A 15,183-nucleotide genomic window follows, 5' to 3' on the forward strand; every position below is an offset into this window, starting at 1 on the left:
GAATGCCCCCCAGATGAGGAGAAATTGGCTTTTTCAGCCAAGTTTGTTTTGGTGGGGGATGAGGATCTATGGAGCGACTTTGTATCGGAAAGATGGTAGACAATTGCATATTAAGAAAAAGCACTGTGGCAGAGTGTGATTTGAGCTGAGCCGTCAATGCCTACTTGAGGAATTATCAGCAAAAAGTGCGAAACAAGGTTTTGAATTTTCAATTATTTTTGAATTTATTTTAGTGTTGACTTTTAGATTTCATTTAAGTTTGTTTCGATTTAAAGAACGTGTGAAATAAAAAGGAAGTATTCTATTAAATTAGATACAGCATGTTATATGCACTAGCATGGTAACAGCTAATGCATGTACGTTAGCTTCTTATATAAGTTAACATCAATGCATATAACAGTTAACAGTATAACTAAGTTTAGCTGGGAATAAGAAGGAACAGCTTAGACTGTTTGACAATGTAAAGCTGAGCCTGAGACTATGAGATGTCCTAAAATGGACACCGTAAAGAGGATAAACCCGTCTGATTTAGGTAACAACATGGCTTTTCTCTGGCGCCACCTCACGCCAACCTAAAAATTCAAGCATTGCAAAACATTTTTGCTAACATTTAGCATGGATTTAGTGATGCTGTATTTGGGTCTGAGCATTACAACCTCACAGGGCTTCTAGCGTGGCGATAGACTTAGCGTGTTATTAGTTCAACGGGTCACTTTCAAACACTTAAATGCCACCGGTCCCTCTTTGCACCCTGGTGACATCAGATTACTGTGAACAATCCCAGCTTACCTTCTGACTCTGCAATCATAATACTTTCTTTTCCTTCTCTCAGCCTGTCTCACCGCCTGTCTCACCGCCTGTCTCACCGCCTGTCTCACCGCCTGTCTCACCTCACCCTGCCTCAGAGCTGTCTGTACTGTTGGAATAAGCAAAAGGTATTTATTTCAAAATCAAGCACTATAAAGTCTATAATGGCCTTCTTCATCATCTTCAATGTATTCAAAATAGAATAGGAAACCCCTTTTTGAGAGGGCGCTATGCTCACAACAGAAACCAAGAGACACACTGACGATCCACCTACAGAAATAAACAACACTTCACACACATAATGTGCGACTATGACAGTCATCATTTCCAGAGAGAAAGCTGAAAAAAAAAAGGCTGAAAGTCCCCTGCCCCGTCATGCTTTCCTGAAAAGTACTGTAGTATTCTCATCTCTATCTGGTCTTAAAGATACGTGACAAAAACAGAAAGCTCAGGAACCACAAAGATAAAACAGAAACTTTGACTTAAAAAAATTACACTGCTGACGTATAAGGCTCAAAAAGAGTTTTCTCACAGACTGGATAGTCTCATTTCTCACTTTTTATTATTACGAAACTATAGAAAAAAACTTCCTGCAGCTGAACATTCACACAACAAACATCTCAGAGAGATAACACATAATTTAACACATATTAATAATATAATTTGTTGATAAAAATAGTTTGTTATTGTGCACTGTTCTTTATTGCAAGTCAAGTATTTTGCTGTGTGTGTGTGTGTGTTTCAAAGTATATGTAACTGACCCTGTAATACTAGGTTTAGCCTTTAATAGTAACATACACTGGCGTGTATTTAAAAAGAATATAACAGAGATTCTACTTGAGATAAACCAGATTTATTATGTACACTTTTGGCTGACATTCAGACAGTAATCAGCAGGTTACAGAGAGAGAGGACCAATCACTGGTTCTACAGTGGCTAAGAAGCAGAAGTTACACCTCCAACCTTATTCATCCATACAAATCTCATCTCTACTAAAAATCAAAAAATATAGTTCACAGCATACTGCATTGTTGTCGACACTTTCAAACAGAAACTCAATCATCATAACCAGACATAATCTGCAGGTTTAGGACGGGTGTCACACAGGAAAATGTGCAGAGCCCTTCTACCTTTTTCTGTGTTCCTATGAAGGCCATGTGATGCAGGTGGAAATGGCACCAGAGCTGATATCCCTTCTTCTCACTCACGGACTCTTCTTGTTAGCTGGAGACAAGTGAGTACAGAGTGAGTAATTCAATAAGTCAAGTGTTCATTTATTACTTTCCTTTTCAATCATCGGGCAATTTTTTTTTTTTTTTTTCTCCTCGAACTTCCCCTATCCACCTCCACACTGAGAAAAAGCGACGCAACTTCTGCAACTTCCATCTGTGGCAGCTCTCTCGTTGTCTTTCTGCAGCTTAATTACAAAATATTGGCGCCGTTTTCTGTAAAGATTACTCACCGTAGGAGGCCCCCTACATAATTTGGACCGCGGGGTTTGTCACGGAAAATAATACAATGCAACTGGGCTTTCTGTATTAGATTTCCGCTTTTAGCCTCCTTGACATTTCAAGCTGCATGAACTAATACATCTGTTATTTGTTGATCATTTGATTATTAACATACTTCACAAACCAAATCAGCTGCCCTGCTGGAGACGCAGATACAGCACAGCAGACAGTCTGGGTTCTCTCTCGCCCTGCACACGCGCGCACTCGCGAAAAAAAAAAAAAGATGCACAATTCAGCGCCTCAGTGAAAAAGGAAAGCGGGGAGGAAAAAACATTTATCTTCCACCCCCTCTCCTTTGAGCACTCTGACACCGGCGTGGAACAAAGCCCGTCATCACATTCTAATCTCGAATTTCAGGGCTTTTATTTCACCCAAATGCCACCCTGCTGGCCTTGTGAATTATTGACAGACTGACACCAATGCGAAAGGACACATAAAAGAGGCTAAAAGCTCCGGCCCTGGAAGAGCTTGTCCTCTCCTATCGCCATCAACGGGGGAGACAAACTCTCTGCTAATGCTTCTCTGGGAGCTCACGGTAACTTTGAGGGACTGAAGTGCCAACATATGACTCCTGACCTGCAGCTGCACTATACAGGAAGAGAGATATTCTGTGCCTCTTTGGTTCTGTATAAAAAGTACAATTACAAGGACGCACAAGGCAAAGCTGTGAATTATCTGATCGGATCATGAAAATTAAAAAGCGAGTCAGTCACACACACGGTTAGTATTGCACGCAGCCTTTTTAAAAGTCCTCCTGATTTGACTGTTGCTCGTCATTTCTCCTTTCAAAGAAACGTCACAGCGTGGTACTTGGCTCGGCATGCAGTCATTTAGTTTTGCATGATGAAAAGTAAATCGAGGTAAGCCGTGTGTCAACTAGACACTCCAATATTTGTCGGTTTTGTCTTCTCATGCCTCGTTTCGCTCAAGATTAAGATGTTACAAGTGGAAACAGACAGCGAGGAAGGATAAAACAAATAAAAGAAAAAACACAAACAAGCGTGAGCGGAGAGGAGCAGAGTGAAACAAAGCCGTCGGCGGAGAAGAGAAGAGTGTTTTTTGTGCTTTCTACTGCTATCTAATCCACCTCGCTCTCATTGCTGGCACCCTCAGGCTGCCTCAGTTTGTCCACCTGCTCATTAATCTGTCCATCCCCACCTCGCCGATCCACTGTCTGCATGCTTGCACCGTCCTCTTCCCTCTCCTCCTCTTCTACGTGGCTGACATCATCCTCCTCCTCCGCCTCCTCCTCCCCCTCTTCCTCCTTCTTCTCCTCCTCCCCCTGCACCTCCATGCGGACCTGGTCCTTCAGGTCCAGGTGCAGCGTCGTGCCGTCGTCTCCGTTGATACCGTGCTGCGCTCCGTCGGGCCCTCCCAGTGCATCCAGGAGGCTGTGGAGTCCATCTTTGCTGGGGGAGGAGTCGGCGGACTCGGCAGACTCGGCGGACTCGTTGCTGACGGGGGAGATGTCGCTGCTGCTGTTGGTGTGGTTGATCGGCGGCGAGCCCGGTGCCAACGGCGGCTTCAGGGGAATCTGCCATGACGGGATTTTGGGAATAGTGGGAGTGGAAGGGAACTGTTTCCTGTAGAAAGAGACCAGAGAGACAACCTCATCGTAAACTAGAGATGTTACGATACCATTTTTTTCCTTCCTGATACCGATTACGACACCTGACGGACGACACGTGTTGTAAAACATGGCCAAATACATACAGAGAATGAACGCAATAGAACTTTCTTTTATTATTTAGAGGGCTGTCAAAGTTAACGCGTTAATAACGTGTTAACGCAAATTTGTTTAACGACACTTATTTCTTAAATGCATTAACGCAAATTGCGATTTTTAAGGTTGTAGCGGGCTCAGTGCCATATTTCTAGTCATATAAAACCAGAAAACCTAATGAATCCATCGGTAACCGACCATATCATACGAAGGACGTTGAATAACGCTCGGAATTTACGCAAAAAATTTTGATGAAGAAAAATTGTCATGGCCATTTTCAAAGGAGTCCCTTGACCTCTGACCTCAAAATATGTGAATGTAAATGGGTTCTATGGGTACCCACGAGTCTCCCCTTTACAGACATGCCCACTTTATGATAATCACATGCAGTTTGGGGCAAGTCATAGTCAAGTCAGCACACTGACACACTGACAGCTGTTGTTGCCTGTTGGGCTGCAGTTTGCCATGTTATGATTTGAGCATATTTGTTTTATGCTAAATGCAGTACCTGTGAGGGTTTCTGGACAATATCTGTCAATGTTTTTGGTTTGTTAATTGATTTTCAATAATAAATATATACATATATTTGCATAAAGCAGCATATTTGCCCACTTCCATGTTGATAAGAGTATTAAATACTTGACAAATCTCCCTTTAAGGTACATTTTGGACAGATAACAAATGTGTGACAATCATGCGATTAATCGCGTTTAAATATTTGAATCGATTGACACGCCTGAATCAGCCATACTGCAACCACAAAAACATATGTATACAGTATGTAGCTTCCTAAGTCAGGTGTTGACAGAGAACATATCCTCAACACCAGCTTACATTTTAGCATGCAGCCACACACAAAGCACCCGACGTAATCCTCATAATTACAGCAGAGAAAATGGCTTTTCCCCCCTTAAACAGCCAGATGTTCGTCACACCTGGTAAAGATGCTCTGAGATTTCTTTAATTACATCCACTGCAGCTTTTAAGATCAAAAAGACAACGTTGAATCGTAATGGGATAAGCACTTCTTGGTGGTTTGAAAAAAAACAAAAACAGTTTGGAGATAATTTGGATCATTTGAACAGGACGGGAACACGTCTGGAGACAGATGGTGATACAGAGCCTTTTAGTTTGTGATTCAAGCCTTTGCCAGAAAACTCATTGTGAGAGTCAGGATGAAGTCAAATGACAAAGGGATATTATTGCTGATTAGAATGTACGAGGGGAACAAAACACGCTCAACTACACAGTTCTGAGGCAATTTTCGTCCTCGCCGGGTTTTCTGATGTACACTCTTACTTCAGGCTTCATTATAGACACTGATACATAATCATGCATGCTAATGGGCCTGACTGAGCCGGGCTGTGCCTGACTAGATTGAGGAACAAAGATGGGAAGAACGAGGCGATGTCTGGCGGCAGACAATGACAACACAAAATACTTTACACCTCGTATTAACATGTGGAAGGTACGATCCCATTTTACCCCGACAACAAACAAAATGAAGTATCTATATTTTATCAGTTCACAGAAATCGTTTTCTCTCGCCGCGTCATTTTGCACTCGTAAAATGACTGAAGTTGCAAAAGAACAATTACGCACGTGTGTTTATCTCGCTTACTAATAAAAGCATTAAAACAAAGAAGAGCAGCTGATGCCTGCAGTATGCTAATCGGTTGTGAAGTGAGAGAAATGGCACAATCAGTATCATAACCTCTGGCGCCCGTTGAGATTAAACATATTTGAGATTCATGATTATGTTTTAAGTGTGCGAGTAATTTGGAAGAGCAATGTGACGTTATGTGTTCTTTTATTTTATTTATTCAGTCACAAACACAAACTTTCAGGCCATCAACAACAGAACTGTGCTGTAGTAGTCGGTATGCAAGGAGAATTGCATGATGGTTGTTTTGTTTTTACCCTTACGGTACGTGTCCACAGGGGCGTTTTTTATCGCGAGGGGACGCGATGCTTCCCAACATTGGACGCTTGGTGTGCTGTCCCTAGAAACAAGGCACTCGGCTCCTGATTGGACGAACGCTTTCCCGCCGTTGGCTGCTGCTCCCAGCTTTCAAACCGGAACCAGTCTGGAGGCTCGTTTGGAAACTTTCTTCTCTTATTTCACGTAAATAGTTCACTGAAATGTGTTTCTGAAAACATTTGAGGCGAGAAATAATCCATGCAGTTGATGAATCTGTCTTTATTTTGGATCGACAACGTTTATTTTAAAAGATTATCGGGAGTTTCGAGAGGCGGCGAGTCGCGTCGGACGCCCATGATTTGCATAAAGTAGACAAGCCCTCAACTGCAAATAAGGAGCGGGCGTCGTGACGCCTAGTCTCTCGAATCGCGACGCCACGCTACCAGAATGCATTGCGCGGCTGCTCGGAGCCTGTGGACACGTACCATTAGAGATGTCGTGAGAACTGATACTTCGGTACCAAGTTGATGCCAAAATTCTGAAAACGCGACAGTACTCATTTTTCTACAGTAGTGTAAATACCGTCCAGAGGGTGCACCGTGCTTTTCCCCTGATAACGCTACAATGCGAACAACAAATCTGTCACACCCTGAAGAAGGCTGTTTGTGCCGCTACGCGTTGGTTTGTTACCCAATCTGAACATGTACCAGCATTGTTTTTAGTATTTCATAATGAAATGGAATAAAAGGCTTTTTATGTTTTGCCAGAAGAGTGCCTTGGACTCCTTTTTTTTAAATCTGTGTTGAAATTGGCAGAACGAGAGCTAGTTAACGTTATCCGCCTCAAGTTTCTCACCAAAAACTGAATTTTACAAGTATACAAGTTAGTTATATGTAATTTAATTTCTGAATATAGCTTGAACACATCATAATATAACTCAATGCAACCTCTGTACGTTAGCTGTTAGCTCAATTATTGAGCCAAATAGGACTCTGCTGCTCACCGGCTGTTAACAGCTAACGTTAACTAGCTCTCCTCCTGCTGATTTCAACAGGGATGTGTTGTTCACGGTGTAGTATTGGAAATGTTCTATCGTCCCTGGGAGTGGGGGGGGGGTTTAGACGGAGCTCCTGAGGCGATGCTAGCTTTCCAACATCGTCGACCTTATCTTTAAGTATAATACTTATATAAGTGTCAAAGTTAACGCGATAATAACGCTGGGATGGCCATTTTTAAAAGGGGTCCCTTGACCTCTGACCTCAAGATATGTGAATGAAAATGGGTTCCCCTTTACAGACATGTCCACTTTATGATAATCACAAGCAGTTTTATGCAGTATAAATGTGTTATTTTCACCTATTTCTAAAAATGGTGTATTTTAATATTTCTGCATACTGGGGGTCCCTAAACAGTCTTGGAGATGCATAAATGTGGTATGACTGTAAAGCTGAGACTCTCTGGATTTCTTATTCATATACATGATTTTTATTCATGTGTCATGTCACTCAATATACCTGGGAAAGCCATACAGCACATCATTATCCTAGAGGTCACCACAGCTCATTTATGGATGGTCTCACTACAATGAGATGGCTACTATGGGGACTAACATCATCACACATGAATACAATTGGGCTCATTGGATCAACAAGAGCCTTCCAAATTTATGCAATTTTAAGACTGTTTAAGGACCCCAGTATGCAGAAATATTCAAATACCCACTTTATAGAATAGGCGGAAATAACACAGCTATGCATAAAACTGCATGTTTTTGCCCCAAACTGCATGTGATTATCATAAAGTGGGCATGTCTGTAAAGGGGAGACTCGAGGTTACCCACAGGACCCATTGTTATTCACATATCTGGAGGTCAGAGGTCAAGGGACCCCTTTGAAAAGGTACCTTCACTCTAGCTCTAGTACTGAACCTGCTGCAGCCTCTGAAAGACAGTGAAGTCAGTCGGGATTGTTGGCGATCCCGCGGGTCTCACAGGATAAAAAGAGTCGCATGGTGCACACACACACACACCTGTACTGTTTCATGTGACGGGGGTCTGGATAACTTTGTTACCTGCTGAGCAGTAAGCCCTTCAAAGAGACGATCTCAGCCTTCAGCTCTCCAACTGTTTGGTTGTCCAGGACGCGGCTGGTTGAAGACGATGTCTATATAGGAAACACACACAACAACAAATGTCACAGTCACACACACACACAAGCACTGTTCAGGTCACATGCAGGGTCGCAGCACAAAGTCAATATACATCTTTCAACAACTCCTCTGTACTCAGCCTCAACATCATGAAATAATAATAATAATAAAAAAAGCTTTGTTTGAAAAACAGAAAAGAAAAAGGTTCATAGGGTAGGTAAACAAATATGGTAAATGCAAATGCTAAAAGCCACATGTTTTTGTGTAGTCAGGTCATTCGTCACCATAACAACCTCACAACGGCCTGGCGATGACAGAAAGGAGGACAAACAATCCCGCTACAGTCACCTTTATGGCCTCAACTGCTCAGAAAGTCCAGTGAGGAAAATCATGCTGCTTTTACATAATTTTCCATACTATCTAGAAAAAAGATTAGGCCGGTGTTTTGGATAATGACTTTATCTTGAACAATGGCCACATTCATGAAGGCAGACACATAGCTTAGCAGTTTGTTTTGTCCATTTTTATCAAAGGCACGTGTTATCACACACACACACACACACACACACACACACACGTGGCATGAAATGCTACAGGGTATAATGGCGAGGATTTGAATGGCAAATTGCTGCCCGAAAATCTGTCGCTGCAGCACTTTTTTTTTTTAGGGAGAGGCGGGACTGTGACAGAGGGAGGTACAAAATGACCAGTTTTGATAAGAGAGAGAAAAAAACATCACATGGCAACAGTCAAAGTTGGGTCACTGCAAAGTGAATGAAAATCTTATAGAAACTGAAACAGTGAAGACATTAAAGGCCCAACATGGAGGTCAAGATCAATCTGAGAGATTGTGAGATGATTAAAACACGGGTCCATCTTTGTTTGTCATCTTTGGTTCGGATTTTTTGAAGTATGTATACTGCCGTGTTCTGCGAGGTAAAATGACTGTTTTTGTGAATGTAGTCTGGTGGCTTTGAAGAGAGCGATATAACGGCTTCAGTTACCGTCATAAGAGGCTGTCTGACGGCGAGGTAAGGCGGCTGTGGACGAGAGCAGCAGAAAAACCTATTTAAAAAATCAATATCTGTTTAAGTGTATGCTATATTTATATATCACGGTCTTCAAGACCAGACCAAAATTCCATTCACAAAAACACCATTTTACGTCGAGGTTGCTTTTCCAAACTGGGAGCATGCCGACCACAATCTAAGTTACTGAATGTAAGGGATAATGTACAGCGAGCTGGTCATTGTTGTGAAATTAACCCTGATGGGGCGATGCGGCACAACAACAATGACCCGCTAGCTGTACATTATCCCGCTTATTACACGGCTACTTACTTAAGAAATCAATAATTTGACACAAAAATGGTCCGCCAGAGTCCGACATCAGAACAGCGCCCGTAGCAACGGTCTGTTATAAAGAAATAACAGGCTGTAGAACTAAGTGATTGACCAATCAGAATCCAGTATTCAACAACGCCAGAGAAGTCGGGATAAGCCACAATATCTGGCCACTTTGTTGGACGAAGGAAGACTGAAGGGACATGACAGCGATTGACCTTCATTTATTAAGGAATCGTGAACGCTCAGGTTCAGGGCAAGATCGCAGAATGATTATTAGACATGTGAATACAACAATATTTTTTTTATCAAGAGATGAATGCATATGAACTTGTCAAAATTACAACCCAAACATACATCAAATTGCATTGAAGTCTACGGGCTCTTCGGTTTTCTATCCCCCCCAAAAGGGGGCGCGGCCTTGACTTTTTGCCAAGTACCCGTATGTGCCGGTCTGATGTGTTGTACTGGGGAGTTGTACCTCCAAATGAAACAATCATTGGTTGAACTACTCATAGACAAATACAACCTGTGACGGAGCGTCATGAAAAGGCATTGCTTGGCTTTAAACCCCCCCCCCCCCCCCAAAAAAAAAATGGGTAACCAGTGATGTAGATAATTGCTCCCCAATCGCAATCCATTCCTGAATAAAAAGCACAAACATGTGCGAGAGCAGGGGGGATCGACTGATGAGACCAGAGGGAGGAGAAGGGGAGAAGGCGAGGGAAAAGTGGGATAAAAGAAAAAGTAAAAACTGTAATTAAGACTCTCCTGACTCACCAGAGGAAGCTTGTTAGGAAGCGTGGACCCCTATCGAGGGGAGAGGGATAACTTGGACTCTTTCGCTTGTAATTAAATCTAAGAGAAATTAATTGAATCACATCTGAAAGGGATCAGACTCATTTACAGTGGGAAGGAGGGAGGCAGAGGAGGAGAAGTGAAGGGAGACAGAAAAAGGAGGCTTTTTTTCCCAGGTTCTTATCGACTCCTAAACCTCGCTGATAAGGAGCCCTGTTTTAGAGGTGGTGCGTTGGAGGCCTGCTGAAGACACTCTTATTACAGCCGTCACCTCATTAGAACCATCTTAATCCCTTCGCCTCCCCAAGGCACCCGTATAATAAGGCTGGATTCTGCTTCTCTCTCATTTTACATCCAAAAAAAATTAATTGCTGTATGGGCTGAGCTAAAAGACTTCACAGAATCAACTTAAGAAATATGCAAATTGCTCCAAATAACTGCAAATTATTTCTATATATATCACTTAACGTGAAAAAAAGGCTTTAGAGTAGGATTGTTAACCGCCCGCTACATAATGTGCATTATCTACAGAGCAGCACCATCTCACATCAAGACTTGTCACACAACACTACCACTGACATATGTCTTATTAAGTCTGAAGAAACCTAATTAAATGTTGGGCCAGGACTGGATTTCAGCTTTGAGATACATTATGAGAGTGTGTACACACACACGCACACGGTGTAAGAATCCTGTGTTAAGTGCACTGGCTGCTTAGGTGGTGGAGGCTGAGTGGAGGGGTATCAGTGACCGGAGAGATTGAAAGAAACACCGCTGACTTTAAAAGACCCCGCCTGGAGTGCTGACACGTATCCGACAGACCGCACGATGTGTGTACGACGTGATGTTTTAACAAACTGCTGATCAAAATATTTAACTTCTGCGATGATTTACCGGCTTTTGATTACCAAAAGCAGCGTCATCGAGGAGATACTTCCAGGTCTGAGGATATACGGGAGTTAATGTTTGACTTTGAAATGCAGAATTAGACCTCTATATTATTAGTTTTTTCTATAATTTTACCAGTAATAACAAGAATTTTTTGCTTGACTTTAATATTTTGCTAGGGCTGTCAAACGATTAAAATATTTAATCGCAAATTAATCTGTCCAAAATGTACCTTAAAGGGAGATTTGTCAAGACTTTAATACTCTTATCAACATGGGAGTGGGGAAATATGCTGCTTTATGCAAATATATGTATATATTTATTGTTAGTAATCAATTAAAAACATAAAACAATAACAAATATTGTCCAGAAACCCTCACAGGTACTGCATTTAGCATAAAATAATAAGCTCAAATGATAACAAACTGCAGCCCAACAGGCAACAACAGCTGTCAGTGTGTCAGTGTGCTGACTTGACTATGACTTGCCCCAAAACTGCATGTGATTATCATAAAGTGGGCATGTCTGTAAAGGGGAGACTCGTGGGTACCCATAGAACCCATTTACATTCACATATCTGGAGGTCAGAGGTCAAGGGACCCCTTTGAAAATGGCCATGCCGGTTTTTCCTCGCCAAAATTTAGTGTAAGTTTGGAGCGTTATTTAACCTCCTTTGCAACAGTATAGTCTGACATGGTTGGTACTGATGGATCCATTAGGTTTAGTCTAGTTTCATACGATATCTGTATCTTCAATCTAGCTTTAAAACTGACAGAATAGCTGCTGGGTCTGCCGGCGGGCTGTAAGAGGTTAATAAAAAAATCTATACAGCGTTTTCGAGAATCGATACAATATCGCGATTTCTTCTATTCCATTTTCATTTTATTACTTACTAATATTTGTTTACATATATTGTGTTTATACTGTAGCCAAGTCAAGTCAAACTTTATTTGTTTAAAAACAACCGCAGCTGACCAAAGTGCTGAACATGTACATAATACAAATGCAAAGCAAACAGCAATATGAACAGAGCAAAAACAATAACCATACTGTGCACGTAACGGCAGTAAGAGAGCAGCAGCATGACAGAAAATCAACTTAATCAAACGCCAGCAGGCGAGAAGAGGTGAGTCTTCAGCAGCGACTTAAACGATTCTACGGTCTGAGCAGTTTTAATCTGAAGAGGTAAACTGTTCCAGATTAAGGGGCGGCCACCGCAAAGGCTCGGTCGCCTATGTTTGAGTCTAGTTCTGGGGACATCCGGGAGCATCTGATTGGTCAACCTCAGTGCTCTGACCGGGTTATGGAGGTGCAATAGTTCAGATAGATAAGGTGGTGCCAGCCCATTTAAAACCTTAAAGGTCCCATATTGTAAAAAGTGAGATTTTCATCTCCTTTATATTATAAAGCAGGTTTAAGTGCTATAAAAATACTGTTAAACTATCAAAACGCTTAATATACGGAGAAATACACACAGCCTGTATTCAGAAATTGTGCGTTTGAAACAAGCCGATTTCTGTCCACTTGTGATGTCACAAATATACAATATATGTATAGATCATTACACGGTTTTAAACAAAAACATTCTAAATGTGTCCCAGTTTATTTCCTGTTGCAGAGTATATGAATGACATCATCTTACAGGAAGTAAACATGGACCCAAACTGTTGCCTAGCAACGCAATTCCATTGAAATGCGCTAAAATGGAGCGTTTCAAACGGAGGGTGAATACAGGTATATTCAGGCAGACAGTATGAGGAATTTTTTCTTTATTTTTATACATTTACATTTAAATATGTAAACATGTTTTAGTAAAAACATAAAACACAAGTATGAACCTGAAAATGAGCACGATATGGGACCTTTAAAAACAAGCAATAAAATCTAAAAATCAATCCGTAAACGGACAGGCAGCCAGAGGAGGGAGGCCATTAGCATTATGTATAATATTACAGCATTACGTACATAACTTACACGTTACTTACTCCTTTATTTCTATTTTTCTTACATTTCTTTCTAACTGTAACTGTACCCCGAGGGATCAATAAAGTATTTCTGATTCTGATTTGATCCACCTGTCCATAAACCACAATTTTACCCTGAAGAAGGCAATATGCACATTTAAAAATAAAAAGATTCAGATCTGTGGGTGCACATCTTCTCTCTGCTCTTTAATGTGGTGTTTGACTTCTATCAGACTTCCTGGTGTACAGGTGCAGGGCTCTAAGGGCTCTGTGTGGCCTAAACACTGGAGAACATAATTCTCCGCTTGGCACCGCACATCGCAAAAAAGCATCATGCGTGAACAAACAACCAACAAAACAAAATGAACCGTGCAACCAAAACCAAAATAACAACTCAACCTGGGATGCGAGGTGCCAGCCACCTATTAACATTATCAGCCACCACTGTGCTGGCTGGATGTGTGAATACTGTACATAAGAAGAGATTTCCTCTAACTGGTTTGTAACTAATATGTCTCGGGTGGGTGCCTGGGTGTGATAGGGGTCGGCCTCTTGCTGCTGGTTAAATGAGAGCTTCAAGAAAAAAAAAAGAAGATATCACAAGCAAAGAAAAAAAAAAAAGACTATCAACTCTAGCAGCACCCAAGGACGGCAACGCATCTGGCTAAATGAAGATAAATGCCTGTGGACCATTAGCAACAAGATAAGATCTTTAACAAGGCTTGTTTAAGAGTGTCTGAAGGCAAATTAATTCACAGTTACTCCGCCGGCAGACAGTGTGTTTTCGTGTAACGCATGTATATTTATGATGGAATTAGTTTCAAAAGGAAGTCCCCAGAGGAGTGTTTTTGAGTGGAAACGCTGGTACAGTGCAATTGATTTCACTCTATTTATGCACTTTCCCACTGGCAGTTCGTCTCGCGCAAGCAAAGGAGGCGGTTTCTAATCTTCTATGTAGTATGCACTAATAAAGAGAACGATCAGTGAGTTGAGACAGCGGGGGAAAACACGGCTAACAGGCAGATTTGTAATGATAATGGAGCAGAAATAGACTGGGCTGCTTAACATCCAGGCTGAATCATCCTTCCTCGGGCAAATCCATCCTCGACACCAGTGGTAGAATACAGAGTCATGATAACGGGGGAAATAGTGAAAAAAGAGAGGAACTGTCTGAACTGAAATGTGCAGCATCAGTGTGTGGACGTATAATGCATAAAGTTTGCAGGTCGGGGGGGGGTTTTGTGGTTGATTAACACATATTTTTGCACAATGGGCGGTACGGATTGGCTTTCTTAACAGGCCAGGTGGGTGCAACTGAAATGCGCTTCACAAATGTCAGAAGGACTCGGAGTAACTGCAAAGCTACGTTCTTAAAGCTGCAGTAGGCAACAATTTTCTGGCATCAAAAATTCCATAATAATCTTTCAGCATATTGTAATTCAAGTGTTCTTAGAGATAACTAGACTTCTGCATCTCCTCATGGCTCTGTTTTCAGGCTTTAAAAAATCTAGGTCGTGACGGGAGACTTTGACCAATCACAGGTCATTTCAGAGAGAGAGAGCGTTCCTATTGGCCGTGCACCGGCTGGTGGGCGGTGCTTGGTATTTCCTCAGCAGATCTCAACATGGCTGCCGGCTGGGTCACAAACTTTCTAATTTTACAGCTAAACAGTGCACTACAAGATGATTCTGAAAACATCTGAGGAGAGAAATAGGCATTAACGTAACATAATACTGATTCATATTTGATCAGCGCTGCCTAGTTTGACCGTTTAGTCGGAGTTTGCGAGTGATTGACAGCCGGCTCTCATAGACGGAAGGATTGGTTGTTTTCCTGTAAAATCCTGCAGATGCCGTTAGGAGCACCGGAGGACACAGAGGCACAAAAACAAGACAACAACTTTTTTTTTATAAAAACAACTTTTTTTTATCAGATTTGCTCCATTTCTACCCACTGCAGCTTTAAATCATTCTGATTTTTCATCGGATAATGGTAAGATAAACTCTTATGTGATATAAGTTTGACTAAAATTACTAAATGATTGGTTTTAGCTAGACTAGATGTTGACTGAAATGTTCAA

At 41.7% G+C, this 15,183-nt stretch overlaps 1 protein-coding gene across 2 annotated transcripts in view; it reads right to left on the minus strand.

Annotated features, from left to right (window-relative positions):
• Window positions 1-223: 223 nt before the first annotated feature.
• Window positions 224-15,183, minus strand: part of pex14 (peroxisomal biogenesis factor 14) — a 62,509-nt gene continuing 47,549 nt past the window's right edge. The window contains exons 9-11 of one of the 2 annotated variants that reach the window (XM_074645122.1): window positions 8,033-8,124; window positions 3,477-3,901; window positions 1,645-2,031 (exon numbers count right to left, since the gene is read on the minus strand). In XM_074645122.1, coding sequence (XP_074501223.1) covers window positions 2,012-2,031; window positions 3,477-3,901; window positions 8,033-8,124 — 537 coding nt within the window. In that variant the 3' untranslated portion in view covers window positions 1,645-2,011. Of the gene's footprint in view, window positions 3,902-8,032; window positions 8,125-15,183 lie in introns of both variants that reach the window. The other variant, XM_074645120.1, reaches the window with a different exon arrangement.

Source organism: Sebastes fasciatus, chromosome 8, assembly GCF_043250625.1.
Source record: "Sebastes fasciatus isolate fSebFas1 chromosome 8, fSebFas1.pri, whole genome shotgun sequence".
In the NCBI taxonomy this organism is placed as follows: Eukaryota; Metazoa; Chordata; class Actinopteri; order Perciformes; family Sebastidae; genus Sebastes; species Sebastes fasciatus.